Genomic DNA, 27,642 nt, shown 5'->3' with positions numbered 1-27,642 from the left:
AATGGGTTGTCCCAAATGTGTGACTATAGAGAGAGTTGACTGTACTGCCAAAGTAACTTTTTCTGGTATAAATAAGTTATTTCATTTTTGTATTCATACCCTATCAACAATTTCTTCATCAGTAAGTCCACCCTCTAGCATTTCATCCTCAATATGAACATATCCATACGCGTTAATATCAGCTAGAAATCAACATATCAAGGTCATCAATTTTTCCATCAAAACTAAGAAATAAAAGAAATAAATATATATTAGAAGAATTTCATGCATTAAGTTCAAGAGATTAAGTTCAAGAAGAATTTCATTAAAATACTAACTTGCATTCACGCCTTCTTATTCCAAAAATAATGAACGGGAAGGTTTTTGTAGTTAACATTTTTCATAACACGGGGTTGCATTTGCACAGCAAAATATTGTAACACAAGATTTGTTGACATAATCCCTTTTCTTTGTTGATATATTGTGTTAATATCGGGTTTTTTTTAAATTTTGTATTCCAATAAAGAAAAAGATTATACAATTTTAATTCACGTGATCATTCAGTATATAATATATTTGATCAAACAAACACGAGTTTTGGATAAATAGTTCTGCACTATTTGGTTCGATATAACGAGTTTTTGGTATATCCAGGTTTGTAACCAGTGGCGATTGTATTTCTAATTTTGTACTTTAAAGTAAAGATGACGACTATAAAAATTAAGATAAAAAAATCAGATATAAAATTCCCATGCGCTTCGCATAAACTTTTACATTTAAAAATTATAATAAAATGGATATCAAAGTACTAACCCGAGAAATGAAATAACAAAAGGAGAAAAACACCCAAACAATGACTTAAACATGAACGTGAAAGAAAGCGTCAAAAGAGAGCCAAAGAAACGGACGAAATCAGTACCAAGTGCCGAGGAACAAAAAATCAAAAAAATAATGGATTCTACTGGTGAAATTAAAGAGGAAAAGGAAGGAGGAAGGGAAGGGAAGGGAAATGAAAGAGGAAAAGGAAGGAGGAAGGAAAGGGAAGGGAGAAAAAGAACGAAGAAGGAGAGAAGAAGGAAACAAGATAAGAAAAGAGCGAAAAAGGAGAAAAAGAAGAAAGGGAGGATACGAGCGAAGGAGAGAGAGAAGAAGGGAGGAAAGTAGGAAAATAACGAAAAAGGGAGAGAAGAAGAGAGAAAGGAAGCGGAGAAAAGAGTTAAGATTCATCCATAGGAAGAATAGATTCTTCGTTATCGGGATAATATCTTGGTGATTCTTCATTATCAGGATTGTCGTTATCAGGATAGTATCTTGGTGATTCTTCATCAATGTAATAATATTCCGCCGATTCATATCCCGCCGATTCATACACTTGTTTAAGAATATTTTCTCTTAATGAATTCTCCTCCTTCTTTTTTTGTTGATAGATTTCGTATTCTTGCTCCTCTGAAATTATTTCCCCTGTTTCTATGATCTTCAGCCAACATTCATATGCAGCGACATTAATTGACGACGATTTAAAAAAAGCTACATCTAAATTAGGAAATATGTCAACAATGAGAAAATTTTTATTGGAAAGACTTAATAGCCTATCAATTCTTTTTGCTGCTCTGAGAGTGATGGTGAGAGTTGTTAATTTAATTTTTTGTTCGCTATAATCGACAATTTTGGTATTTGTTTGATTTTTTATTGTTTGACCTTTCAATCTGATTTTGTATATATTACAAAATATTTCGATTTTTTTATAAATCTTTAAAAAATTCAAATAATTACGAAATCCATTTCGTCTATTAATCTCTGCTTCAATATATTCCTGAAGAACATTGTCATAAATTGATATTAATTGAGCGACCAGCGCTTTTATTATTTCTTCCTTACTTCGTTCGAAGGAAGATTCCTCCATTTTTAACAAATTTACCTCTGAGGTAATCTCAAAATTATCTTTTAAATTTTCATTATTAGGAGGTAGACCGATTTCTAAGAAATTGTCATTATTACATCTAAGTTCTTCAACAAAAGCTTCTTTTGTTGAAGAACTTTTTAATTTGTTCAACAAAAATTGTACATATGATTCAATTATTGTGAATTTTGTTGGGTTCATCGTAAAAGATTGTTGATCTGGGAGTTTATCGATATTTAGTAATAATTCTTGTAGATTCCTTGCCATCGTAATAGCCGGAGATGATAAAAGTGGTTTCTGCGCATAACAATGCATAATTAATATATTGTCAAAATGAATAGAATCTTAATGAATTAAAAGTATAAAAAAATTATTAACTTTTTTATTTTTTATTGTGATTGACTGTTTTTTTGAATCAACTTCTTCTTCATCAATTTCATTAAAATCGTTTTCTCCAAAATGAATTCGGAATATCCCAATATCATTATTTTCTAATATAGCGTTTGAATTAGAAATATTAAGAGATCTAATTTCTAATTCTTTCATCTCTTTAAATGTCTTTGAGGCGAACCTTATTAAATTTTGTTCTTTTGGAAAAATTATTAAGTAAATAAAAAAAAACTTATAATACATAAATAAAAAACATAAATTTATATATCTCATTCATTACATACTAATTTCTTTTAATTTACTTTCTTTGTCGATTGAATCCATTTTTGAGATTTTTGAGGAAAAAATTGAAGGAAGAAGAAAAAATTGAAGGAAGTTTGAGGAAAAAATTGAAGGAAAAATGAAGGAAGTTTGAGGAAAAAATTGAAGGAAGAAAATTAGTGTTAAAGATGTTAAATTGATAAAAAATTAAAGAAAAAATTAATTATAAGGGTGATTTTTGAGGAAAAAATTGAAGGAAGAAAATTAATGTTAAAGATGTTAAATCGATAAAAATCAGAAAAAATTAATTATAAGGGTGTTGAATCGATTTAAAAATCCAGAGAAAAAATTAATTGTAAAGGGTGTCTATTTAATAAACTCGAATTGATCTAAAAAATCAAGGGGATGTTTTATTTATTAAAATAAATTTAATTACAATCTAATTATGGTCAATAAGGGTGTTGAATCGATCTAAAAATTTAGAGAAAAAAATTAATTGTCTCGAATTGATCTAAAAATCAAAGGGGTGTTTTATTTATTAAAATAAATTTAAATTACCAATTTAATTATCTAATTATGGTCAATAATACTCTCATATATGTAATATTTATTTTGTGAATATCACAGCGCAAACTGACGGTTTTGCCTTTTAATATACTCATATTGATAGTCTTTTTTACTCATCTTTTTAATTAAATGGCAGAGGAAAAATTTTTTTTTTCCTCTTATTAAAACTTGAATCAAACTTGGATGCAGTGATCCCACTATCCGTGAGAATATCAAGAAAATTCCCCTTATATACAAATTTTATTTCATATGATTTCACGATCATCTTTTATAAGTATAGAGTTATCTTTAAATGTAATTGGTAACGATTCAAACAACAAACAATATCCTTAGTTTCACAAATAAAAATTACATCATCTCCATATGATCTAGCAGGTCGGGCACGGTTTCTATTCATGCGCGATGCCGATCCCTACTGTAAACTGTATAAATATATAATTTCACGTGATCATATAAAAAATCCATCAGAAGTCTGATTTATAACAAAAATTCGCAAGAAATTTCCTTCATACTTGCTTAATTTTAAAGTTCAAAAGTCTGATTTATAAATTAAAAATCACGATCATCAAGAAAAATTCGTGAGAAATTCTTTGATAGAACCTTAATACTAAATTAGCTGAATTAGAATTAAGCAGTATCAAGGAAAATTCTCGCGAATTTTTCTTGATAACGACTAAAACATACTAAAAAAAACTCGTTTTTTTTTTGAATTTGAAATTTTTTTTTTTTGTTCGCAAAAAAAAAAAAAATTTAGTGTATCTGAACGATTTAATTAGATACTGCGTAATTTTTAAATTAAAACCTTAATACTAAATTAGCTGAATTAGAATTAAGCAGTATCAAGGAAAATTCTCGCAAATTTTTCTTAAAAACGTGATTTCAATTTTATTAATCGGGGAATTAAGCATGGTATCACAAAAATTAAGCAGTATTAAGAAAAATTCTTGCGAATTTTTCTTAAGAACGTGACTTTAATTTATTAATCGAAATTAAAATAAGCAGTATCACATTTTTAAACTTTAAAAATTAAGCAGCATTAAGAAAAATTCTTGCGAATTTTTCTTAATAACGTGTAATTTATTAATCGAAATTAAAATAAGCGGTATCACATTTAAACTTTAAAAATTAAGCGGTATCACAAAAATTAAGCAGTATCAAGAAAAATTCTTGCGAATTTTTCTTTAACAATCGTGATTTAGATCTATTAATCTCGCAAATATTTTGCTATCATTTATTTTCTTTTTTCTTTAATATAAATATGGAATTTACAGGTATGGTAGTAAATTTACCGAACTACAGTATTTCATTGGTATGCAAAAAACTTTTATCAATGTTTTCTGGTTGATTATTTAACGTAAATTAAGACACTAAGTCCATTTTATATGAAATCATAGTACTTTAATTATACCTATAATATATACATGATTGCATATTTAAGTATTACTAAGATATTTGATAAAAATCCACATTAATAAATTAAGATTGCAATTATTAAAAATTTTTATGAAAAATTTATTTAATTTTTTTTATTATTTATTAGAAGAAAAGTTTATCATGCCACCCGGCAACCTTAAAACTTTTCAAAAATTCTAAAGTTTTACCTAGTTATGCTACCTAGCTAACCAACCTACTAGGTAAAACTTCAGTTATATGAAAAAAAACCAAAAAATAAAACTTCAAAAATTCTAAAGTTTTACCTAGTTATGCTACCTAGCTTAACCTACTAGGTAAAACTTCAGTTACATGAAAAAAAAACAAAAAAATAAAACTTCAAAAATTCTAAAGTTTTACCTAGTTATGCTACCTAGCAAACCTACTAGGTAAAACTTCAGTTATATGAAAAAAACAAAAAAATTATAAAATCTTTAACCATGTATGTTAAAAAAAAAAATTTTCATTACGACCTTTAATTTAAATAAAAAGAAAAGTTAATAAAAATATTAATAATAAAATAAATTGAAAGATATATATATAATCATTAATTACCTTTAATGACCAAAAAATATCGGCAATTTAATTATTATTTATTAATAAAAAATATATTAATATATTATTAAAATCAAAAAGTATAAATCTAAAAATCTTACCTAAAAAAAAAATTTTGAATTAATTGTGTTGGTTTAAGGTTGCTTGCCGAAACCTTCTTAATAACTGCCGAAACCTATACGGAAAATGCCGAAACTATATTAAATCATATTAAAAATCCTGCCGAAACTTTGCCGAAATGCCAAAACCCCATTTGCCGAAACTGCCGAAACCCTGCCGAAACTATAGTAAACATATAGTAAAATCTTGCCGAAATTTATCGCAGGATTTTGGAGAGGTTTTGGCAAGCAACCTTATGTTGGTTGTATATAACCTTCTTTAAACAGAGGTGTGACCCGATCATTAGTACAATTTCCTGATGTTCCATGGATTGGTCCCCAACACTTTATACAAATATTCTGAAGTTCTTGTACTGTAAAAATTATACTTGGACAATTTATAAAGCCATGTTCATAATATAGGCGAATATGGCAGGGGTCTTTATAATATTCCACTATATGGAATTGTTCATAATCAGAATTTCTTTTATGCTTTCTATTGTTGTAATTCTTAAATGAGGATTTCATAATGCCTTTTAACTATTTTCATAAGGAAAACTGTATAAGATTAAAGTGTAGAGTAAATATCCTGCTGATGTAAATCATGGAAAATGTAAATAAAAGCTTTATTGTAGCTTTCTTAGTGATTCCTACTGCTTTAAATGTACGTATGAATTCTTGAGAAATTAGATTTAAGATACAGCATAGGTCTAGAGTGAGGCAAGATTAACAGTATTATTAGAAGTCTAGCTCCAGTGCTCCATACAAAATAGCAGTGATTGGATTTTGTGATATTATAATTATAGGCATGGTTGATATAAAAGTCTCTCTTATTTGAGAAAATTTTACAACATTTGATTGCTTTGCTGTAAAGGGTCACTAATTGTTTAAAATTGGCCATAATAAGGATTCTAAAAATTTCTTGATGGTGTTTTTGAAAACTGGAATTAAATGATTAAGGGATTCTTTACAGGCTAAGAATATTTGTTGGTTTCAAATTCTTGTTAACAAAAAAACATTTGTTGAAATCTGGAGTAAATCAGGATAAAATGTATTGAAATAGTCAAGTGTAGGTAAATGATTTAATATGCCAACCAACTATTTTGCTGTATTTGAAACTAGTGGAATGAGAAAGGGATTATATTGCATCCATGCTTGAGTAATTTTCCAATCAATAATGTTGTTAAGTAAAAATAGTTTAATAGTATCAAGCACTTTATACAAAAGGTGATTTCTTCTTGTCAAAAATTAATAATCTTTTTTAACACTTTTCTATTCCTGTATATATATTGTGAATTTATTGTTAAATGATATAGTACAATTTTAATCCAAAAGGCTTAACAACTTATTGAAGATTGTTTGAATTATTTAACAGCAATTATAAACTCATGATTATCTATTTTTAGTTCATTATAATTTTGAACTAAAAAGATTTCTAATAGGGAATCTAGAAAACATCCTTCTCTAGCTAATATATCAGCTGGATCATTATATTCATTTCCAGAGTATTTTAGCTTTAATTAATTTAATATCCAATTTTTAAAGTTGTTTTGACATATTTGATAGCTTGTCATATTAAGACGTTGATTTTTTGAAATTGATCACACAACACCCGATCTCAAATATATTGTCAGCATAATTGTTTCTTAATTCTTCTATTTCGGGATATATGGATAATATTATAATAAAGGTAAATGTGATCATGCTAAATAATCATTATAGGCTAAAGTATGAAGTATAATGTAAGGTTTTGTGGTAACATCTATTGATTTCAATATCATTAAGCTTGATATTTTATCTAGATAAACCAATCCATCCGATGTTAGTATTACGTTGGACAGTTTATCCACATAATTACCATTGTCATCTAAAAGATATATGTTTCATAATAAATCCTCTGTAATATAAATCTCTCAAATCAATGTCCAATATTATTTGTTGGATTAAAAACTATATTAATCATTCTAAGTCTCCAGTTGATAAAAATTTCAACTGATAGTATTAGCAATTATGCATATCAAGTTACTCAATCCAAATGAACCTATTAGATCTTCAATTAAAGACTTTCTTTCATCAGACTTTACGACATACTTATATATTTCAAAATCTAAAAATTTTCCTTTCTTTTTTCATCGCTTGCTTTGTTTGAATTAATATAATCTTGTAAAGTTTGAAACATTTTTGTTTGGTCTGCTTTAGGACCAGAAGGTCTATCTCTTACAGATTTGGGGATCCATTCTGTAGGTTTATTTAAGTATTGGGAATAATTGTGAGAGAATAATTGTGAAACTCCATTTTGATGGCATGACAGCTAACTTAATTATTACACTTATAAACTTGATTAGAATTTCTTAAGCATAGACAATTAATGCCTGACATGACTGTACAAAATGCCATTATTATCTATTCATTTTGTGCCAAAACCTTCATACATTTGTCTGATATACAAGGTTCATATATTTTGGCCCATTCTAATGAAATGTTATTAAAATTATGTTTTCCTTTCTTTTTTAATTTAGCAAATTGATTGTTGGTTGCTTTGCAAAGAATGTTATCAATCAGTTAATAGTATCTTGTCATTTGTCTATGTGATAATAGTTAGCCTATCTATTTTGATTGAAGATAATAAACCATTAATAATTGTATCAAAGTAATATGAATATTTGTTAATGTAGAGATTTAAATCAAATATATTTGATTTCTTTTTTTCAATATAATATTGATTTAATCCATGTTTATTACTGTATGCCATTAGACTTTTATATATCTTGTATAAAATCTATTTCTTTAAATTATTGCTGCAATATTGCTATAAAGTAGTGAATTAACTATCATTTCTTTAAATAATTGCTGCAATATTGTTATAAAGTAGTGAAGTCATAAAATATATTGTTAAAATAATTATTTTTCTCTTAAAATAACAACTTGCAGTGCTCCATGCAAAATAGCAGTGATTGGATTTTGAGACTAAGCTCTAATTCCTTAATTGATTTACATGTTTTTACTAAGTTAGATAAAATATTATCACTAATTTTAGTACTACAACTAAGGAATTCAACTCCTGAAAAGCAGCTTTCAGCTCCATTAATAAAGTATACCATAATGATAGGCATAACCAATATAAAAGTATCTCTTATTGAGAAAATTTTACAACACTTGATTGCTTTGCTGTAAAGGATCACTAATTGTTCAGAGTTGGTCATAATAAGAATTCTAAAAATTTCTTGATGTTTTTTTTTTGAAAACTGGAATTAAATGATTAAGAGATTCTTTACAGGGCTAAAAATGTTTGTTGGTTTCAAATTCTTGAAACATTTGTTGAAATCTTGGAGTAAATCAGGGTAAAATGTATTGAAATAGTCAAGTATAGGTAAATTGAACATTGATGATTTAATATGCCAACTAACTAATTTGCTGTATTTGAAACTAGTAGAATGAGAAAGGGATTATATTTCATCCATGCTTGAGTAGTTTTCCAATCAATGATGTTGTTAAGTAAAAATAGTTTAGTAGTATAACTTTGTACAAAGGGTAATTATTTCTAGTTGTCAAAAATCAATAATCTTTTTAACACTTTTCTGATATTCCTGTTGATATATATATATATTGTGTAGATAAACCCATCATCCAATGTTATTAGCAAATGTGATATTGTTCTTAATTTCTTTTCAGAGAATTGTAATTTTTTCCTCTGCTGTTTATTTAAAAAGATGAGTAAAAAGCATATCAATATAAGTATATTAAAAAAGGCAAAACTGCCAATTTGTGCTGTAATATCCACAAAATAACTGTTACATATATTAGAGTATTATTGACCATAATTAGATAATTAAATTGTAATTAATTTTGCTAATACAATTTGTATTCTAATAGAGTATATTTATAATATAACCTAAGGATAGGTGATCGTACCCTCTGATATGCCTACTAAGTCAATATCTTCACAATATTCTGAATTATTTTCTCTGGATGCTCTATTATATTATTGATCATATATGTTGGTATATGTGTGGATTTTTTTTTCAATCTGGCCAAATTTAGATCTTGTAATACTACCTGATGTGACAAACAGATGGAGCTGAGACTTGCAGTTATGAGATTTTTCTAAACCATGATTCTGAAGAGTATGTTTTATCCACATGATTGCATATAATTACCATTATCATCTAAAAGATAAAAATCCATTGCATTATGAATATGTTTCATAAGAAATCCTCTGTAATATAAAGTTCTCAAATCAATGTACATATCATTTGTTGGATTAGGAACTATATTTAATCATTCTAAGACTCCAGTTGATAAAAATCTCAACTGATAGTATTGCCATTCTGTAGGTTTATTTAAGTATTAGGAATAATTGTGAGAGAATAATTGTGAGACTCAATTCTAATGGCATGATGGCTGACTTAATTATTACACTTATAAACTTGATTAGAATTTCTTAAGCATAGACAATCAATGCCTGACATGTCTGTACAAAATGTCATTATCTATTCATTTTGTGCCAGAGCCTTCATATATTTTGTCTGACATACAAGGTTCATATACTTTGACCCATTCTGATGATATGTTATTAAAATCATGTTTTCTTTCTTTTTTAATTTAGCAAATTGATTGTTGGTTGCTTTGCAAAGAATGTCATCAATCAGTTAATAGTATCTTGTCATTTGTCTCTGTGGTAATAGTTAGCCTATCTATTTTGATTGAAGATAATAAACTATTAATCATTGTATCAAAGTAATATGAATATTTGTTAATGTAGAGATTTGAATCAAATATATTTGATTTCTTTTTTTCAATATAACATTAATAATGATTATGATAATTTAATCCACGTTTACTGTATGCCATTAGACTTTTATATAGAATCTAACTATTTCTTTCTTTAAATTATTGCTGCAATATTGTTATAAAGTAGTGAAGTCATAAAATATATTGTTAAAATAATTATTTTTCTCTTAAAATAACAACTTGCAGTGCTCCATGCAAAATAACAGTGATTGGATTTTTCTAATTCCTTAATTGATTTACATGTTTTTACTAAGTTAGATAAAATAATATCACTAATTTTAGTACTACAACTAAGGAATTCGACTCCCGAAAAGCAGCTTTCAGCTCCATTAATAAAGTGTACCATAATGATAGGTAATGACTGATATAAAAGTATCTCTTATTTGAGAAACTTTTACAACATTTAATTGCTTTGCTGTAAAGGGTCACTAATATTCCATCCATGCTTGAGTAGTTTTCCAATCAATAATGGCTTTCAATCAACTCCACCTGTCAATGTTGTTGAGTGAAAATAGTTTAATAGTATCAACCACTTTATGCAAAAGGTGATTTTCTAGTTGTCAAAAATTAATAATCTTTTTTAATACTTTTCTGATATTCCTGTTGATATATATATATATATTGTTAAATGATATAATACAATTTTAATCCAAAAGGACTAACAATTTATTGAAGATTGTAACAGCAAAAGCTCTGAAATTATAATCCAGAATTAACAATCTTTAACTCGTAATACTTTTGAACTTCAATGATTTTTAATAGGGAATCTATAAAACATCCTTCTCTAGCTAATATATCAGCTGAATCATTATATTCATTTTGATAGCTTGCCATATTAAGACATTATTGATTTTTTTGAAATTGATACACAACACCTCCCCTTCATGATCTCAAATATATCATCAGCATAATCGTTTCCTAGTTCTTCTATTTCGCAATTTATTTAAGTATTAGGAATAATTGTGAGAAAATAATTGTGAGACTGGCATGATGGCTGACTTAATTATTACACTTATAAACTTGATTATAATTTCTCAAACATAGACAATCAATGCCTGACACGTCTGTACAAAATGCCGTTATCTATTCATTTTGTGCCAGACCTTCATATATTTTGTCTGATATATAAGATAAAGGTTTATGTTATTTGGCCCATTCTGATGATATGTTATTAAAAATATGTTTTCTTTTTTTTTTAATTTAGCAAATTGATTGTTGGATACTTTGCAAAGAATGTCATCAAGTTCAGTTAATAGTATCTTGTCATTTGTCTCTGTGGTAATAGTTAGCCTAGTATCTATTTTGATTGAAGATAGTAAATTATTAATCATCCATTATTTATATAAAATTATTTCTAAGCTTTTTAATTATTTCTTGTCAGAATTATGGTTTTATGGGTTTCAAATCATCTTAGCCAAATGATAATGGATTACACTCAATGAATTTAGCAATCATAGGTGTTTTGTCAATAACTGTGTCATGCAGAAGGAAAGAACATGGTAAAGGGAAATAAATTGTGAGATAGCTAGACAAGTTGTATTTATATGTAAAATACTTTGACTACTATTATTACAGAGGGCTGTGCCATAATAAAAAAAGTCTTGGCAAAGTCACATTAAAAGCCACACAAGCATCAGAGATGGCTAATCTTTTCACATTTTCTCACATACTTGTTTAAAATTAATTTGTTAAAACTTTTTTTTTGAATTTTATAAAAACTTGTGTAATAAACACACAGCCCATACTAACAATAAGCCCTTCTTTTCTTATTTCAAACCAGGAGATCAGCTGACCAGGACTGATTTATAGAAGTGGTTTTTTTTGTTGCATCCTCCAATTCTTGTGAATTTACTTGAGCTGTCATTCCCTCAGCTTGCTTAATAATTTTACTTTTGGCCAATTCATAAAATGGTTAATTATACACTTTATGAAATAATAAATAATAAAATATTGTTATACCTGCTTTTTTAGACAGGAAAAATGATGAAACTATCCTTAATTTCATCTATTTTATACAATCCTTATTGACTTCTTTCCTGACAGGAGTTTCAAAATAAGAGTTGTTTAATTATTTATCTAATGGAACTATGATTGTCAAAAATTCCACATTGCAAGTAATTTAGTAATTTGTAATGTATGTTACTAAAAGTTGTAATTTATTAATAATCTATTTAAAAAAATAAAAAAATAAAATACAACGCCAATTTTCTAAAAAACAAATTTGATTATTTAATTCAGCTTTTCTGAGATTTATATTTTCTATTCAGCTTGGTTCTTTGCCAATTTGATTTTTTGATAATTCTTCAGCTGTTTGGTTTCTTTCTGTTTCATTAAGTAATGTATATTCTTCAGCGCATTTCTTTTGAGCTCTTGGAGTAGTAGCTTTAATTTCTAAGTTAAAAATTATAATACATGTAATTAAGAATTAATAAATAAATTTTATTTATTTCTACTGTATATAATATTTACTATTTTTTCTAAACAATTCAGATTTAAATGTATACCATGATATTACGAGATTATTTTGGTACAGGCTCTCGATTATCTTTAAAAATACTCTATAAATTAATAACTTAATATATAATTAATAAAAATATAATTCAAAAATTTTATTATAGAAAACTTTACAAATGCTATTTCAGGTTGGCATTCATTAGCTAATAATAGACGAATTTCTGCATCATGTTTTTGATATATATATATATATATACTGTAAGCAATAATATTTCATATTTTTCCTGTGTAAACCTAGTTAAAATAATTATCAATATATGGTTAACTGTTTAGTAATTATATAATTTTTTTTAAAAAAGTAGTATTACTTATTACTTTCTTATTCTTCAGGCTGGTTGTTTTCATATTCTTTGAAAGTTTGACTATTAAAAAATTACATTAATATTTATTATCACAATGCATTACAATAATAAGTTATATTATTAATAAAATTTTACCTTGAAATGTCCATTATAAAAATGAAATTGATGAAAAAGTAAACCGATCAAATCTTGTGGGCTAAAGATGGCCCATGAGTAGTTTATAAGCTAAGATTTTCATGTCCACTTAGTAAGAAGTAAACTTTATCAATTATTCGGCTAGTAAATGATAAGTTTCAATTCTGGTCAAATTCTGGAATAATTCTAGATTAATTAAATTTATATAAATGTAGTATTTATTATATGATTATTTGTTATATTAATTATCGGAAATGCGAAAAGGCGTCTATAAATTAAGTATTTATACAATAATATTTCAAATGGAGTATTATAACTAAATTTTAGTCAAAAATTCAGTTAGTATTATAGAAATATAAATATAAAGATGAATTATCAGTTCATTTTTTAAATGTCTATTTTTGCCAAAATTTCAGCAGAATTATGCCAGAAAGTAAGACTTTTAATTTGGTATAAGTTAAAAAAAGGACATTTAATATATAGTTTTTCTCCGCCAAAAATTTGGCCAGAAAATTAAACAGAATAATTATCTTCGAATTTGGCCTAAAAAAGTCCGTCCGTTTTTTTCACCTATTTTCTCTAAGTTTTCGCTTTTTATATTTGCCCGATACAATAGTACACATCTGATCTAAAGTATAACTTTCTGAATCCATAATTATATCAACAGTATTCTAAAATTGTTGCTGGATTACAGAAATAATATTTGAGAATTAAATATTGTTCATATGGACTATCCTGTAACAAAAATTTGGCCAGAATTATTCCAAGATTTGGCTACTATGAAATTGGCCAGAATTAGAAGTATTATTAATCAGATCTCGTGGGCTAATCTGATCCATGGGTTTATAAGCTAGGAAGTAGTGCACGCCCGTGTACTTAGAAACTATGTATATCAATCATTTGGCTGGGCCGCTGCTGGGGTGCCGTAAAATCATATTATAATACTTTAATAATAAATTAATTTTAAGCCCTTTTGAATAAGAAAAAAAAGTTCTGAGTACAAATTTAAAATCGTGATATTTGTTTTATGCACTTTTTTAATGAGATGATGTACTGTACCCTTTTTTTTATTATTCATTCATGTAATTCAAATTTTTTTTTTGGTTTCTTTTACTAACAAATTATTAATTGAAATTTTATAACATTCAGTTATAACAAAAATGGATATTGTTTCAATGAATAAAATGAATTACTTGTATATATAAATGTGTATCTGGAAAAATTTTTTTGATATAAGAAAGAGAATATGTTCATGAATAGAATATCGTACGATGTAATGAGCGATGCTTATTATGAAAATGGAATTTTTAATAAAAAAATATGTTGATTTTTGGGATTAGGGAGCGTTATATTATGAGAATTTGATTCATTGCAAATCATTATTCTGATGATCGATAAGTAAAAAAAAGACATTCAAGGAATTAATAAAAATTTATTTAATAAAAAATATTATATTTTTAGAAATATATTAAAATATTTAGGACATGTTAAGAGATACTACGGTGTTAATTCCGGGAAATTCTGATCTTTCAGCTTCAATTATTTACAGTATAAATTTGATTATTCCTCATATGAAATTTATCATTCACATACATGGTTAAATTTAAATAAAATTGTTATGATAATAATACAGGTTATCATCATTCTGACAATAAGCCATCATCATCACCTAATCTTAATGGAATATAATCAAAGAAACAATACAAGTGAAAGGCAACAATTTCCTTATATTAAAAATTTTGAATTAAATGTTATAGTTAAATTATCATCATTATCATCATTATTATATAATTTTGATAATTTAAGATACAAAAATTGTATGATAAAATCTGAAGGATGTGATGGATTATTTAATGATAAATATAATTTAATGTTTTACCAATTGAAAAAAATGAGAAATATTTATACAAATAGAATTTCATATAAGGAATATCTTTTGAAAAGATGGGATCATGGAACTTTTACAAAATAATATATGCTTATTATTCTCTTGAAAATTCAACAAATATAGAAAAGTAAGTGAAAACAATATGTTATTATATTATAGTAACTTTTAGCTGTAACTTAGAATCAAACTAAAGACATGTATGTAATTTCCTTATTTCTATAAATAAATTTATATCATCAACCAGTAAAAAAAATATATATATAAAAATTTCCATCAAATTTTCATGTTATATGAGCAGATTGATTTTTTTTATCAACGCTAAGGTATCTAGATATATATTATCGATATTGTATTAAAAATAATAATACGATATTAACTAAACAATAATACTAACTAATATTTAGAACAAATCAATTACCATTGAAATGTCCCCAACAAACCAGTGCCGTGGAATGTAATAATTGTGGTGACAGACAGTGGTGTTCATCATTTATGTGGAATAGAATGTTGGAAATTTGAACCAAGTGAACGTCCAAATATACAAAATATTGTTTCTATTTTAAAAGGATTAAATTTTTCAACTAATGAAAAAATACAGCAAAATATGAACCTTAATTTAATAATTGTTAATGAATCCAAAAGTGAATTAACAGAATTATCAACAGATATATTTGATTTAGTATCTAATAAGATCAATAATATAATTATCGATGAGTTTATTGCACACTTAATTAATAAACATGATAAAGATTTTACTTTTGGAAATATCAAACAACTTATTAATCAACATTTATTACAATTAAGTCAAACCACGGATAAAATTATAAAGTGGTTATCAAAAAATCAAGATAAAGATACAATATATTATTTTAATATTGTTATAGAGAATGATTTTAATTTTAAAGATTTTAAATTATTTTTAAAGGCGGCAAATGAAAATTTTCCAATTGCGCAAGTCTATCTTGCTAAATGTTACTATAATGGATATGGAACTGAAATAAATTACAATTTACCATTTAATTGGTGTAGTTAGCGTTGGACTTCATGGTGGGACGATGCTGGTAGTATGACTCGTCGAAACATCGCGAGGTGAGACCTTACGGTTCTTCACGTGACTATCTTCACGTGACTCGAGACTGCGGCGGCGTTTATTGTTTTTACCGAAGCATTGATGATAATTCCCATTCTCTCGTAGCCTTGGCATGATCTCGCCAGATAGTATCATTGATCTCTTTCATCAGCGGAGTAATAATTTCTAAGAACGCATGATCTCGCGCGCGCTTGCGTCCTATATAATTATAAAGTAACGAGGATAATTCCGTCGGAATTAACTGGCGGATTAACAGGAAGAAAGGTGAGTTCATCAAATTGTCTTGAGATAAGTTGAATAACGGTGAAGTGTCTATTCGAGTTTTAAGATCGAATGTCATGCCAGTGATGCCACTAGCGTTTGTCCATTATCATAATAATTTCGTTCTGGTTTAAGCATAAACCAATATGCGAATTAGTTGCTGCATATTCATCGAACTCTCTACACTTGATTAGTAGGATTAAAATTCATCCATTGTTTAGTGAAAGTCCAGTCTATACGACCATCGAGGATATGTTGTTCAATGGGTTTAACGATTTGTTGTTGACTAGTGAATCAAAGATTTTTTGCTCGTATGGCGTTATTACTCCAACTTCTAAAATTTGGTCAACGGCGTATAAGTCACGCCATTTGATCAAGCCTAAAGAAGAGTCGGAAAAAAATTTGTAGTTAATAACAATAGGATCTTTGATATTAGCGCCAGCCTTGGTCAATTGGCCGGCGTATTCATTAAATTTATCATTGGTATATGCTTTCACTTTGATCATCTTCACATGAAGGTTTCGGATTTTAACGGCCCACGTTTTTTGTTTGGGTTGTCTACACGGACTAGTTGGTGTATGCAAGAGTGACTGTAAAGTGTTAATACAATTGTTTGAGTCAGTATAGATACTGCAACAACTGTTATAAGGAGTAACAATGAGAACCATAAGAATTTCCATAGCTTCACTTTTGGTGAAAGAAGGGAAAAAGAGTTGAATTCTTTTAGTTTCTAGCGCTTGAAAGGTGACATTGAATCCATCCATAGCCATTTGTACAGGTGTCGTGTCTAATTTGTTTAACTGATCCATCCGTGTTATAAGTCAGGTCATTGGCCGTTGTAAGATCAGAAGCCAAATTACATAATTATTCTTTAATGTGTGATTTACAATGAAGGGATTTCGTAATTTGTTGAATCGTGCGTAAAGTGTCGGTGACATAGTGACCATTGGTAGTGGTGGAGAAATCTTGTTAAATTGTAAAAATTGTTGGTAAGTCAAATGTTTCAGACTAACCAAGATTTACAAGCTACAAAATAATGATTTTTCTTAAAATGAGTCTTATATTTTTTGTATTCGAACGCATTATTAGATTTGTAGACTTTAAAAATACAGGTCCGTTTTGTCGGAATTGCTATAACACAATTGGGTCGAAAATCGGGTGGGTAGAATGAGTTAAGGACGCATACTGTACAGTGCACCAATATTAAGTTTTGTCTATGAGACGTGTCCCATGTGGGTTGAGGTATATTAACTTTCACATAATGTTCCAAGTAAGCAATAGAAGGTGAATCAATTGAGTCTTGGGATAAGGTTTTACCCATAATGATGTTTTTGATAGTATTATTCCAATGGGCAGGCCACTGCTAAAGATTTAGAAATCTTGTTTGGTATTATTTTCGGCGCTTTATTTGTGAAATCTTTACGATTTTCATCCTGGCTAATTGGGTGGATTAAACGACGGCGATTGCTGAGGATATAATTATCTTCGAGTCTTTTAAACCGGCGTGGTATTATTTAATATATTTAATTATAGTGTGAAAAAATTTTTAAGTTAAAAATTTAAATTACGTGATCATTTTAAGCTGTACTGTACTATACTGTATGAACTTTGAACTTTTTTAAATTCAATCGCACAGTACAGTCTAGCTGATCGTACAGTACATTACAAAGTTAAATAAACGTAATATAATAATGATACAGTTTAATTAAAATAACTTTATTTCATTTATGTTACAATCTTACAATCTTTCTTTAGAGTCCTAATAACTATATTATTTACTAAATTATTATACTTAATGGCCTGGACCATATACAAATAAGTTGACATGGAAATGTAATACAATATCATGTAATAAATAAAATACTTGCACCACGTTTGTAATTTCGAATATATTCTCTTAAGACTGAATAAATATAGGTGAAACACATTTGAGTGTTGGTTGTAAAATAATATTTTTTAATGTTGAACCTTTTTTTTCTAATAACAATTCCAATACTTTATTTTTTTTTGGGTTCTGCTTCTTTTTTGAAGAATATTTATTCATTAGACTTTATTTTGCAAATGGTGTAATTAGTGATTTTGCAACTTTAATGTATTGAAATTTTTTTAGAATTTTTAGAATTTTTGTAATATTCTCTTATATTTTCTTTCTTTTTTTCTGTATATAAAAGAAATTAGTTGTCTATGTACATTTTTCTTTATGAACACCAAATTGATGTGTTACTATTTAGATTTCAGTCAAATATTTTGACTTATTTTAATTAATCCATGAACTATATATATTACATTATAGATATATGATGGTATTTTTGTTCAACTGGTATGCACAAAATACAAATTTCTTCCTGTAATTATTCAGAAATGGCTTATTGCTAAAGCAGATTTATAACCATGGTTTCAGCAAATACAATAGGGTTGTCTCTTAAAATATAAAGTGCTTTGAGAAAATCTTGTGATCATTTTTTTTCGGCATCTTTGGAAGAAGGAGAGGAAGTTTGACAAATAAAAATCTGCAGAAAGACTGCTGGTTGTGAGGAAAGAGAATATTATTTTTAAGGAATTTCTAAGATTTTGATCTTTAAAAGGCCTTGATGTAATCCACAATCAATTAAGTCAGTTTTCGAAATATAAAAAACTTACACCTGAAATCTTAACTCTTATATTTTAATGCCATCATCATTGATAGACAAATTTTGTTTTTCTAGAAATTAAATCAAATCTTCAGTAGTCCAACTTTTTACAATCCATGCTAATAAAGCTTTTTTTTTAGGATTATTCATTCAAAATGTTTAGGATAAAAGGCCAATAAAACTTGAAATAAAGAAGGTAAAAACATAAGTATACAAGTGCTTTTAATTCCAACATTGATTTTCTATTCATAATGTGAATAACAATTTAAAATGTAAAAAGTTGTATTTTAAATATTGTAAAACATTTGAATCAAATTGTATGTTCTTTACTTGAGAGGTAAGGGTAAGTTCTTTTTTTGAATATTGCAAATAAACTTATTACTGCCTTATAGTTGTATTTTTAAGGATAGCATATAGTTGTTTATAAACTAATAAAATAATATTTGTTCACAAATATCACTTGATTTGATAAGAAATATTACATGCAATTTTGTTTATGCTCTTTAATTTATTTTTTGGGGAAATATTCATCTTGGTAGGCTGTGAAGGTAACTACAAATTTTCCAATTTGAATTTATTGCATAAATTTCTGATTTGGACTGACAGCCACAGTAAGGCTTATATAAGGCTTATTCCCATTGACATTTGATAATATTAAATCATGAATTCATCCATTAAGTTCAATTACTTAGATCATCAAAGCCTTCTGGCTTAGACTTGTTGCAATTTGTGATCCCGAACGAATATATAGTAAAATAGTACTGTTCGGTACTACAAATTTGGACAGGCGTTCGAAAAAATTTTTAAATTTTTCCGTACTCAGACGGACTATTAAAAATAAATTTTGATTTTCCGTACTAATAATCTTACATCGTAGCATCATGTGATACAACTTTCGAGAATGAAAATGTTACAATTATATATTTGTAATGTAATGATTCAACGTTTTGTTTATTTTATATTTGTCATAAATACCTCTTTTTAATCTTTACTGCTTCGAAGAAGAAAAATAAATGTAAATATGAATATTGATAATATATCCGATGTTGAAGACTTTCCAATTGAATTGGTAAATCCTGAATTTGAACAGGTTTATATAATTATTATGACTTTATGAGTCAATTTTATTATATAGAGCTGAATATTATTAAAGAATAGAGTATTTTATTAAAAAACATGTACGAAAATTCAAAGTCGTACGAAAATTTTTAAAGCATTCGTACGTACTAGTATAAAATAATTTATCCGTTAGAAACGTACGTACGTACGAACAAAAAGGATTAACGTCCGTCCGAATTTGTATTACCGTACAGTACTACTTTACTTAATACCTATCTGAAATATCAAATCAATTTGACGATGGATTAATTCCATTATTACATAGAGGCGCAATCTACCATAATAGAATCTCTAATTCATCAACTTTATCGATTGTTTGCATAGAGGTAGAATGTTTGAAACTTTTCGGCAATCGATTTTTTTATCTTTTTTTGTTTAACTTTCCATTAGTCGTAGAAGTAATTTATCTTTATTTCTCAATTTATTATTTTTCTTTTGTTTTATTGTATATTTATTATTGGAACAACTTTATATCATATAAAAGTTATCGCATTGTCTAAAGATCCACAAGGAAATTTGCAGATATCAAACTATTGTAATGGTATTCAGTTAGCTTGGACACATGTTATCATCCGATGGCTAATTATTGCCAACATATAAATGATCGATCCCCTTATAACGAACCTAATGAAACCTATCAAACTATCATATTATTTACCAATACCTGTATCAACCATTTTTACCCCCATAATCCGGGTAAACGGGTAACGGATCGCTACTTTATTTTTAAAAACAAAATTTTGATCATTAGTATATTATAATAAAAAACTTTGTATAATAGCACATAAATATATAGTACAATATGCTACCTTAAAATTTTATTTCATTGTCTCTTAAAAAAAAAAACGTTTTACATCATCATTTCTAAAGATGATGATCTGAAAGCGCAATATAATAAAAAATTGTGATCTGCGTGGCTTAGAAATTTGTGTCACGTCAGTTCACAATCTACTAGCATAGTGAAAAAAAAATTTAAATGAAAAACCAACTATCGAATAAAGAATTTGTGAAATTTTCAAGAAAAAATATTGTAAATCATTCCTAATGGTATTGAAAAAGGAAATTGCTAATAGATATCGTGATATTGGGAAGGATATATTTGAAAGTTTCAGGTAATTTTATTTTTTTAACGGGTTAAAAGAAAAACTTCAATCTCTTTTTCTTTGAAGCGTACTTAGTTTCATAACATAGAATAATAACGTATTCTTTTATATTTCTCAAGCACAGTTTTGATTCATTTCTAACCAACCATTACGATCTGAGAAGGGAAGAGCTAGCCAATTACATACTAATTTCTTCTGCCAGAACGGCTATGAAAAAATCATTACATTTCGTAAGAGTGATGCACAAAAACTCCTTAGAATAGATGTTAACAAGGCAAGTAAATTGTGGGAGCGGTTTGTTCAAACTAAATGGATTCAAAATTACGAGAAGAAATGTTACTTCTATCCCCCCTCCAAAAATAAAGAAATATTCTTGACTTCCCCATTCAGATGAACGAAAATATCAGTTTTATCGTTTCTCCACTTCCTTACACTACGGACTCATTAAAATTATCAATTATTTGATTCTATTTATTGCTATTTATCTTGGAAATTTTTACGATCAATAGACATCTGAATAGATCATATCAGAATATATTAACAGATCTGTATGAGACATTTTTGTTGAGATGACTTTCTTTCATCTTTCAATTTTTTTGTTTGAGCTATAATTTTAAGGTAAATGTTTCTTTTTCGGTTTAAAAAACGGATTTAGATGTATTTTTTCTAATTGTTTGATGGTTTCTTTTCAATCCAGAAGTTTATTCTGTGCTTCAATCTAAATAGTACATCTCTTCTTTAACAATTACGTAATTATCCTAATTATGTAATAATTTAAGGAGATAATCAAAATGGGATCGTTATTAAAAACAAAGAAATTTTCAACCTTTAATACTTCCCTTGCTTATGGAATTTTTCTGGGTCAATGAGAAAGTAGATCTTTGGATTCAAAATTATCAATAAATTGTGTCAAAACATCACAGTTCGATAGATTCAACAAATGCTCTCTACTGGAGAACGAATTACGGTACTCTTTGGAAAGCCATCTTCAAAAGAAACGCAGGCCTGGAGGCGCTATTGCTGTTAGCAAGAAGAATCGGACGATAAGTTACATTGCAAGAATTCAAATCAAGGATCTTTCAAAAGCAATGACGATTTTTTAGCGGAGATGATGTTGTTGTTATTGACCAAAAGAAGAAGGTCAATTTTTGTCTTTGTAGGTGACGAATTGTAATAATCATGGTTACCTAAAGACGCGCTGTTCCCTCATTTTCCTTTGGAAGCTTGAGGAACGATCCTGATGATGGGGGCTGTAGTTTTAGTTTAATTATTATATAGTTAGTTTCATTGACATAGCAGATAGTTATTTTTTTTCACTCTCTTGATTTATTATATATATTTAATATTTACGCATCTTAATACATTAAAAAAGAATTACTTCATAATTTTCAATGGTTTCATTTCATTTTGTATTTGTAATAATTTTGAGTACATTTTGCTATGTAAAAACATCAAACTATTTCAGTCTTACATACGATACTAAGATAATCTCAGTGATGCCTTTTAAGATTCGTTAAGACACGTTGAATTTCTTATATAATGTTTTAAATTAGATACTTACTTAAATTAGATACTTATTGTAGTTCATTGAAATAAATATATTGTTAAAGAAGTTGAGAATATCGCATGATGGTAGTGTGTAGTAAGAATTTCTTTATTGTCATCAATGTATTATGCTGTAATTAGGAGTAAATAAAGCGAGTTCAAAACCTGATAAGCGTATTAATAATGCATTTAAAGTTAAGGTTTTGATCGAATCAAGTATAATTACTCATTGATCGAGTTGTTCAATTATCGATTACAAAATTTTGGCATTCGATTTAAAATTAGATTAATAATTTGATCGATCAAGTCAGCCATGATTGAATGATGTATGTGATTTAAAATCATATAGATACCTTATTATGTGTCATTGTTTCGTCTATTTTATTGTCTTTTGCCCTGTAATAATGTCAAATTAGGAATCGATCTATTTTTAAAAGTTCATTAATTATTTCAGTAAGCGATCATACTAGTTGTGAAATAGCCAATCGGTACTTAAATGATTTCATGTGTAAATCAGTAATTTTTTTTTTAGAAATTTCTTTCATGAAATATAACGTCTTTCTCTCTTTTTTTTAAAAAAAATTTTTGAGTTGCATGATCACTATTTGCAAATATATATACTCTTTTTCACTTCGCTCCGGACTAAAAAAATAATCGTATCAAAAAAAAAAGAAAAATAATGTAAAATAAAAAAAAAATTATGTTTCTCATTTTACAAACACTCTTTTCGCTAATATTTTAACATTAAAAACGAATATATTTATGGTTTATGCCTCTTATTATTCAAAAGGTATGCTACTGGTATGATTCTTTTCTTATAAATAATTTATACGCACGAATATATTACTAATATTCCACTTTCAAATTCGTTCATTTAAAAGAACTAGTTAAACCGAAATTACTATTAATAGTCTATCGGAATTACCTAATTTTTAAAATAGAATCATCTAAAATATACAAGAAATCCCGTTCTACGTTGTTTGCGATAAACCTCATCCTCAAATATTAATTCTATATTTGAGGGCGAGGTTTACCGTCAGAATATGACGCAATTTGCTGTATATTTTAGATCTCTGATTTTATAAGGAAATTTCTGACTAAATTAAAAGAAAGTAAGTATTTAATCGTCTTTATGATAATGATATTTATTAATATTATTTATTAATATCTTGTTAAATTATAAATTAGACAATAAAAGAAGTATATGACGTTTAATAATATTTATAGTATCACAATTCTTACCTCAAGGTATTTTTTTTTTATTAAACTACTTTTTGTATTTTAAATTATAAAATTTATTAATCTTATGTAATTATAGTACCGTCAAAGTACGAAGAACGTAGAGGGATTAACTATTTCGATTATATGGAAGTAGAGAAATTTTTATTAAATATAATATACGCGACAATTCAGATCACGCGTCATATATTTCATTTAACAAATAGTTTATTTTAATATCATGCTAGTATTATAGTTATAGGCGGTCCAATTTTATGGAAGAACCCTTGGGGATATAATAGTAAATTAATCAATTCTTTTTACAAGAAGAAATTTATAACACTTTGTTAAAAAAATGGAAGAGGTATTGGTAACTAGAAAAGATAGGTGGCAGCTAGGGAGAGGGATCAATAGATTTATTTTTTTTCAAATTACCAGGTATTATTTAAAAAACTTGATAGTATTAATAAGCATTAATTTCAATTAAGATAAAGGTATGTGATTTTGGCAATGCAAACCGTACAAATAAATTTCCTTGATTCCCGCTAATCTGATAAGTTACTTGATAATGTCATTTAAAGTTTTATTAATATTTAACTTTATTAATTTTATGTAAGATATTTTAAAAGAATCTGACCGGGACATCAAAAGCAATTTACGCAATTAATTCATCTAATTTGAGATCAGGTATTATTTCGAAATTATAACTTTTACGATATCATTTTCAATATCAAACTGCTTTCTCATTCCTTATTACATCATAGATGAAATACTTTCATATGAGTTTCCTGAAAAGAGGAAAAGAAGTAGTAATGGGTCTTCACGTACCGCGTGGAGATTTAGAATAATTAAAAAAGATTTTCTAAGCGGTGCGATGAATAATTTTCTGTCATCGCCGTAATAGGATGGAACAATTTATATAATAATGAAAAATATATAAATTAACTGAAGACTAAAATGAAAAAAGATTAAAAAGAGCGATAATCTAATTATGTATTAAGTTATTTATTATTTATTAATAAATTGATTTTTATTGTTAATTTTTTAATGGCGTGTATTTCAAAAGAGAAGTTAAGAGGTACTAAAATTCCCTTGATTGTTTAAAGAAAAGAAATAGGGATATATTTTTGGGATCGCTCGTGATGGTTAGTATATCAGATATACTTAATCTTTTTATATGAAAAAATGGAGACAATTGGACAAAAAATTTTAAATTAGAAACAATTCATATTATTGATATTAATGAACCAATAATTATATTTGCATCACGTTTAGGAAAAATTGACAGAACAAATTTAAAGAGCAACAAAAGCAACAGGACAGTAGAAATCGAAAACGAATGAAATAGTAGTATTAAAGGCAAATGAATTCGTCGAAACTAGTTACGTTCATTCTTTACCGTATACACCTACAGGGAAGAATTATCAAAGGTGGTTGCCTAAATATGGGAGCAGATACTAAGTTTTATTAGAGTGCATATTTAATTTCAGGATATTTGATATTTTTTTTTTTTTATTTAACACGCCACGCCATACACGCCATGCCATATCATTTTTTTCATTTATAATTATTGTATATTTTATTATATTAAAATAAACATATAGAAATAATAAATAAAAAAAAATTAAAATTAAATTATAACCTTAAGTTAATCCTCTAAATAAATAATTATTTGCTATATTTGTAACATTTTACATAAAACCTCTAAATGAGAGATTACATTTAAGCTAAGTCAAAAAGAACAAATTCTACAGCTTCTTTACCGACAGATTCAAAAATAAATTCTTCACCATTAACGACTTCAGTAATGAAAGCGCCATCACCTGGCTTTAATATAATGCCATCATTAATTTTCAATTGACCACCTGTACTAGTTAAATGAAACATATAACCTTCTAGTTTTATCTTCACCACTTAAAGATGTATGTGCGACTTTATTTTCAGGTTGCAATATACTGGCAAACATATGAAAATCTGTATGAATTCCAATCGTCTTCGAAGATGTGTTGTGAATTAACATCACCGCGTTTAAGAATTTCTACATTTCCCATTGCTATTAAGGATAAAAAAATTTTTAATAAATACTGTGTACATTCTTTATTTTATTAAAAAAAAAATATGCATGTAATCACACGTAATACTCACAATCTTTATGTTGCAATTCACCGGATATAATATATGAGAAAATTTCAAATTCACGGCGTGGATGTGTTCCAAAACCATTATCATATCTTCATTGATTACACGTAATGCGCCAAAACCTTTATAATTTGGATCATAATAATCAGCGAATGAAAATGTATGATGAGTTTTCTAACCACTCATGATTTGAATACTACGTTCTTTAGAAGGACTAAGACAATTCTTAAGTTTTATTTTAATGAACTATTAAAGAATTCTTTTCTTTGATAAATATAATATTGATAAAATAAAATTTTCTTCTTGAATGTTGAAATAATTGTTCTGTTGGAGAAGAGAATGAATTTATTAAGTTTTTTGCCCATGGTATTTATACTTTTTTGACAGTGATACATTGTAAACAAAAAAACCGGAATTAATAATCAGCCTTAGGATTTTTTCAGACCTTTCAAAAAATAAAATGATTCTTAGATATTACTCATAAAAATGCAAAGGCGATATTTAATTTATAAAGGATTTCAGATTAATAAGATAAGGAATTACTAAGTATTCTTTTCAAAGAATTTATAATATCACGTGGTCAGATTTTCGATGACAACCAATTTTTTTTTCCTTTTATTAGTATTGCTGAAATCGCTAATAACATAGACGTAAAAATACATACAGTATCAATAAAGTATCTATCTATTATAAAATCATACAAATTTGAAACTATGCTAAATAAAACCTAATATTTTGTAACTATTTTATATAACAAAACAAATTACTCCATTGTTATAATTATTCGACATCGCTATCACTATCTTTTCAGGCACCATGTGCATTGATAATACGTAAAATTTTCGTATCATCTGGCTCCCTTACTTTACTTTTGTCTGTCAATTCGTCTTGATTCCTATTAACCTCTTTAATTCTATTACTAAATACTTTATTCAAATTATTAAAGTCTTCAAACTTGTTATTATCTGAACCCCTCTGATCCTCTAGACTATCCGTTGCCTCGTAAAATTGTTCGTCCTCTGAGGGGATATTAACGGCGGCATTATTGCGTTCATCATATCATTCTCGTTATTGAAATAAAATAATATATATCTCACTTTGTTTATCCTAAGTATCTTCCCAAAGTAACCTCCATATTTTTAATATATTCTTTAATTATCGTTCCGTCATGAACTGTACGTTATTGTCTACTGTTGTTAGCTTTTTAACAGTAACACACGTATTTTTTGGCCATGACATAAAATGATCATAATTTGTAGCTATTATTTTATGCTGATTATTAAACGAATAAATTAATAAATGAAATGAAAATTTAGTTAATAAAAGAATATTTAAGGGGTGTCATAAACAATTGATATGTAACAATTCCATCGTGAAATTCAACCAAGTATTTGGACAATAATTCAGAATAAATATTAACATGATCCTTAATTCCTTATAAAAAAGGAAATTGTCTTATAAATATGGATAATAAGATATTTCTGACTTTTGAGGATATTTTGAATATTTTGACCTAAAAAATTTTTGATTTTTTCTAATACAAAAAAAAATGTATAGATAATCCTTTCATAAAAAAAGTATTTCGCGATATGATGATGTAACAAGTAAAGTGAATGTATTTTGTTGAGTTGTTGGATATGTTGTATTGGCAAGTACATATTACATTGGTATTTCATAGATACATTCCATGTTTCCAGATATATTTGTGTGAAAAAAGCAGAGACTA

The 27,642-nt window shown here is 27.1% G+C and overlaps 6 protein-coding genes across 6 annotated transcripts; 3 read left to right on the top strand and 3 right to left on the bottom strand.

The window, feature by feature from the left end:
- Positions 1–843: 843 nt before the first annotated feature.
- OCT59_001359 (uncharacterized protein) lies at positions 844–1,143 on the top strand (the record flags this gene model as incomplete). Its single annotated transcript, XM_066139510.1, has 1 exon — positions 844–1,143. One exon carries the CDS (start codon positions 844–846, stop codon positions 1,141–1,143), a length of 300 nt encoding a protein of 99 aa, XP_065988908.1.
- Positions 1,144–1,195: 52 nt separating this feature from the next.
- OCT59_001358 (uncharacterized protein) lies at positions 1,196–2,593 on the bottom strand (the record flags this gene model as incomplete). Its single annotated transcript, XM_066139509.1, has 3 exons — positions 1,196–2,176; positions 2,258–2,466; positions 2,554–2,593. 3 exons carry the CDS (start codon positions 2,591–2,593, stop codon positions 1,196–1,198), a joined length of 1,230 nt encoding a protein of 409 aa, XP_065988907.1.
- A 12,822-nt stretch (positions 2,594–15,415) lies between these two features.
- OCT59_001357 (uncharacterized protein) lies at positions 15,416–15,844 on the top strand (the record flags this gene model as incomplete). The annotated part of the gene is made up of 1 exon (XM_025325402.2): positions 15,416–15,844. One exon carries the CDS (start codon positions 15,416–15,418, stop codon positions 15,842–15,844), a length of 429 nt encoding a protein of 142 aa, XP_025181340.2.
- A 124-nt stretch (positions 15,845–15,968) lies between these two features.
- On the bottom strand, positions 15,969–16,241 carry OCT59_001356 (uncharacterized protein; the record flags this gene model as incomplete). The annotated part of the gene is made up of 1 exon (XM_066139508.1): positions 15,969–16,241. One exon carries the CDS (start codon positions 16,239–16,241, stop codon positions 15,969–15,971), a length of 273 nt encoding a protein of 90 aa, XP_065988906.1.
- Positions 16,242–24,132: 7,891 nt separating this feature from the next.
- Positions 24,133–24,678, top strand: OCT59_001355 (uncharacterized protein; the record flags this gene model as incomplete). Its single annotated transcript, XM_066139507.1, has 4 exons — positions 24,133–24,141; positions 24,216–24,237; positions 24,429–24,464; positions 24,542–24,678. The coding sequence occupies 4 exons, from the start codon at positions 24,133–24,135 to the stop codon at positions 24,676–24,678; spliced, it is 204 nt and encodes a 67-aa protein (XP_065988905.1).
- An 821-nt stretch (positions 24,679–25,499) lies between these two features.
- Positions 25,500–25,828, bottom strand: OCT59_001354 (uncharacterized protein; the record flags this gene model as incomplete). The annotated part of the gene is made up of 2 exons (XM_066139506.1): positions 25,500–25,647; positions 25,734–25,828. The coding sequence occupies 2 exons, from the start codon at positions 25,826–25,828 to the stop codon at positions 25,500–25,502; spliced, it is 243 nt and encodes an 80-aa protein (XP_065988904.1).
- Between the last annotated feature and the right edge of the window lie 1,814 nt (positions 25,829–27,642).

This window comes from Rhizophagus irregularis, chromosome 1 (genome assembly GCF_026210795.1).
Source record: "Rhizophagus irregularis chromosome 1, complete sequence".
Lineage (NCBI taxonomy): Eukaryota > Fungi > Glomeromycota > Glomeromycetes > Glomerales > Glomeraceae > Rhizophagus > Rhizophagus irregularis.
Note: the sequence above shows the minus strand (reverse complement) of the source record. Positions and strands in the feature narration are given on the sequence as shown.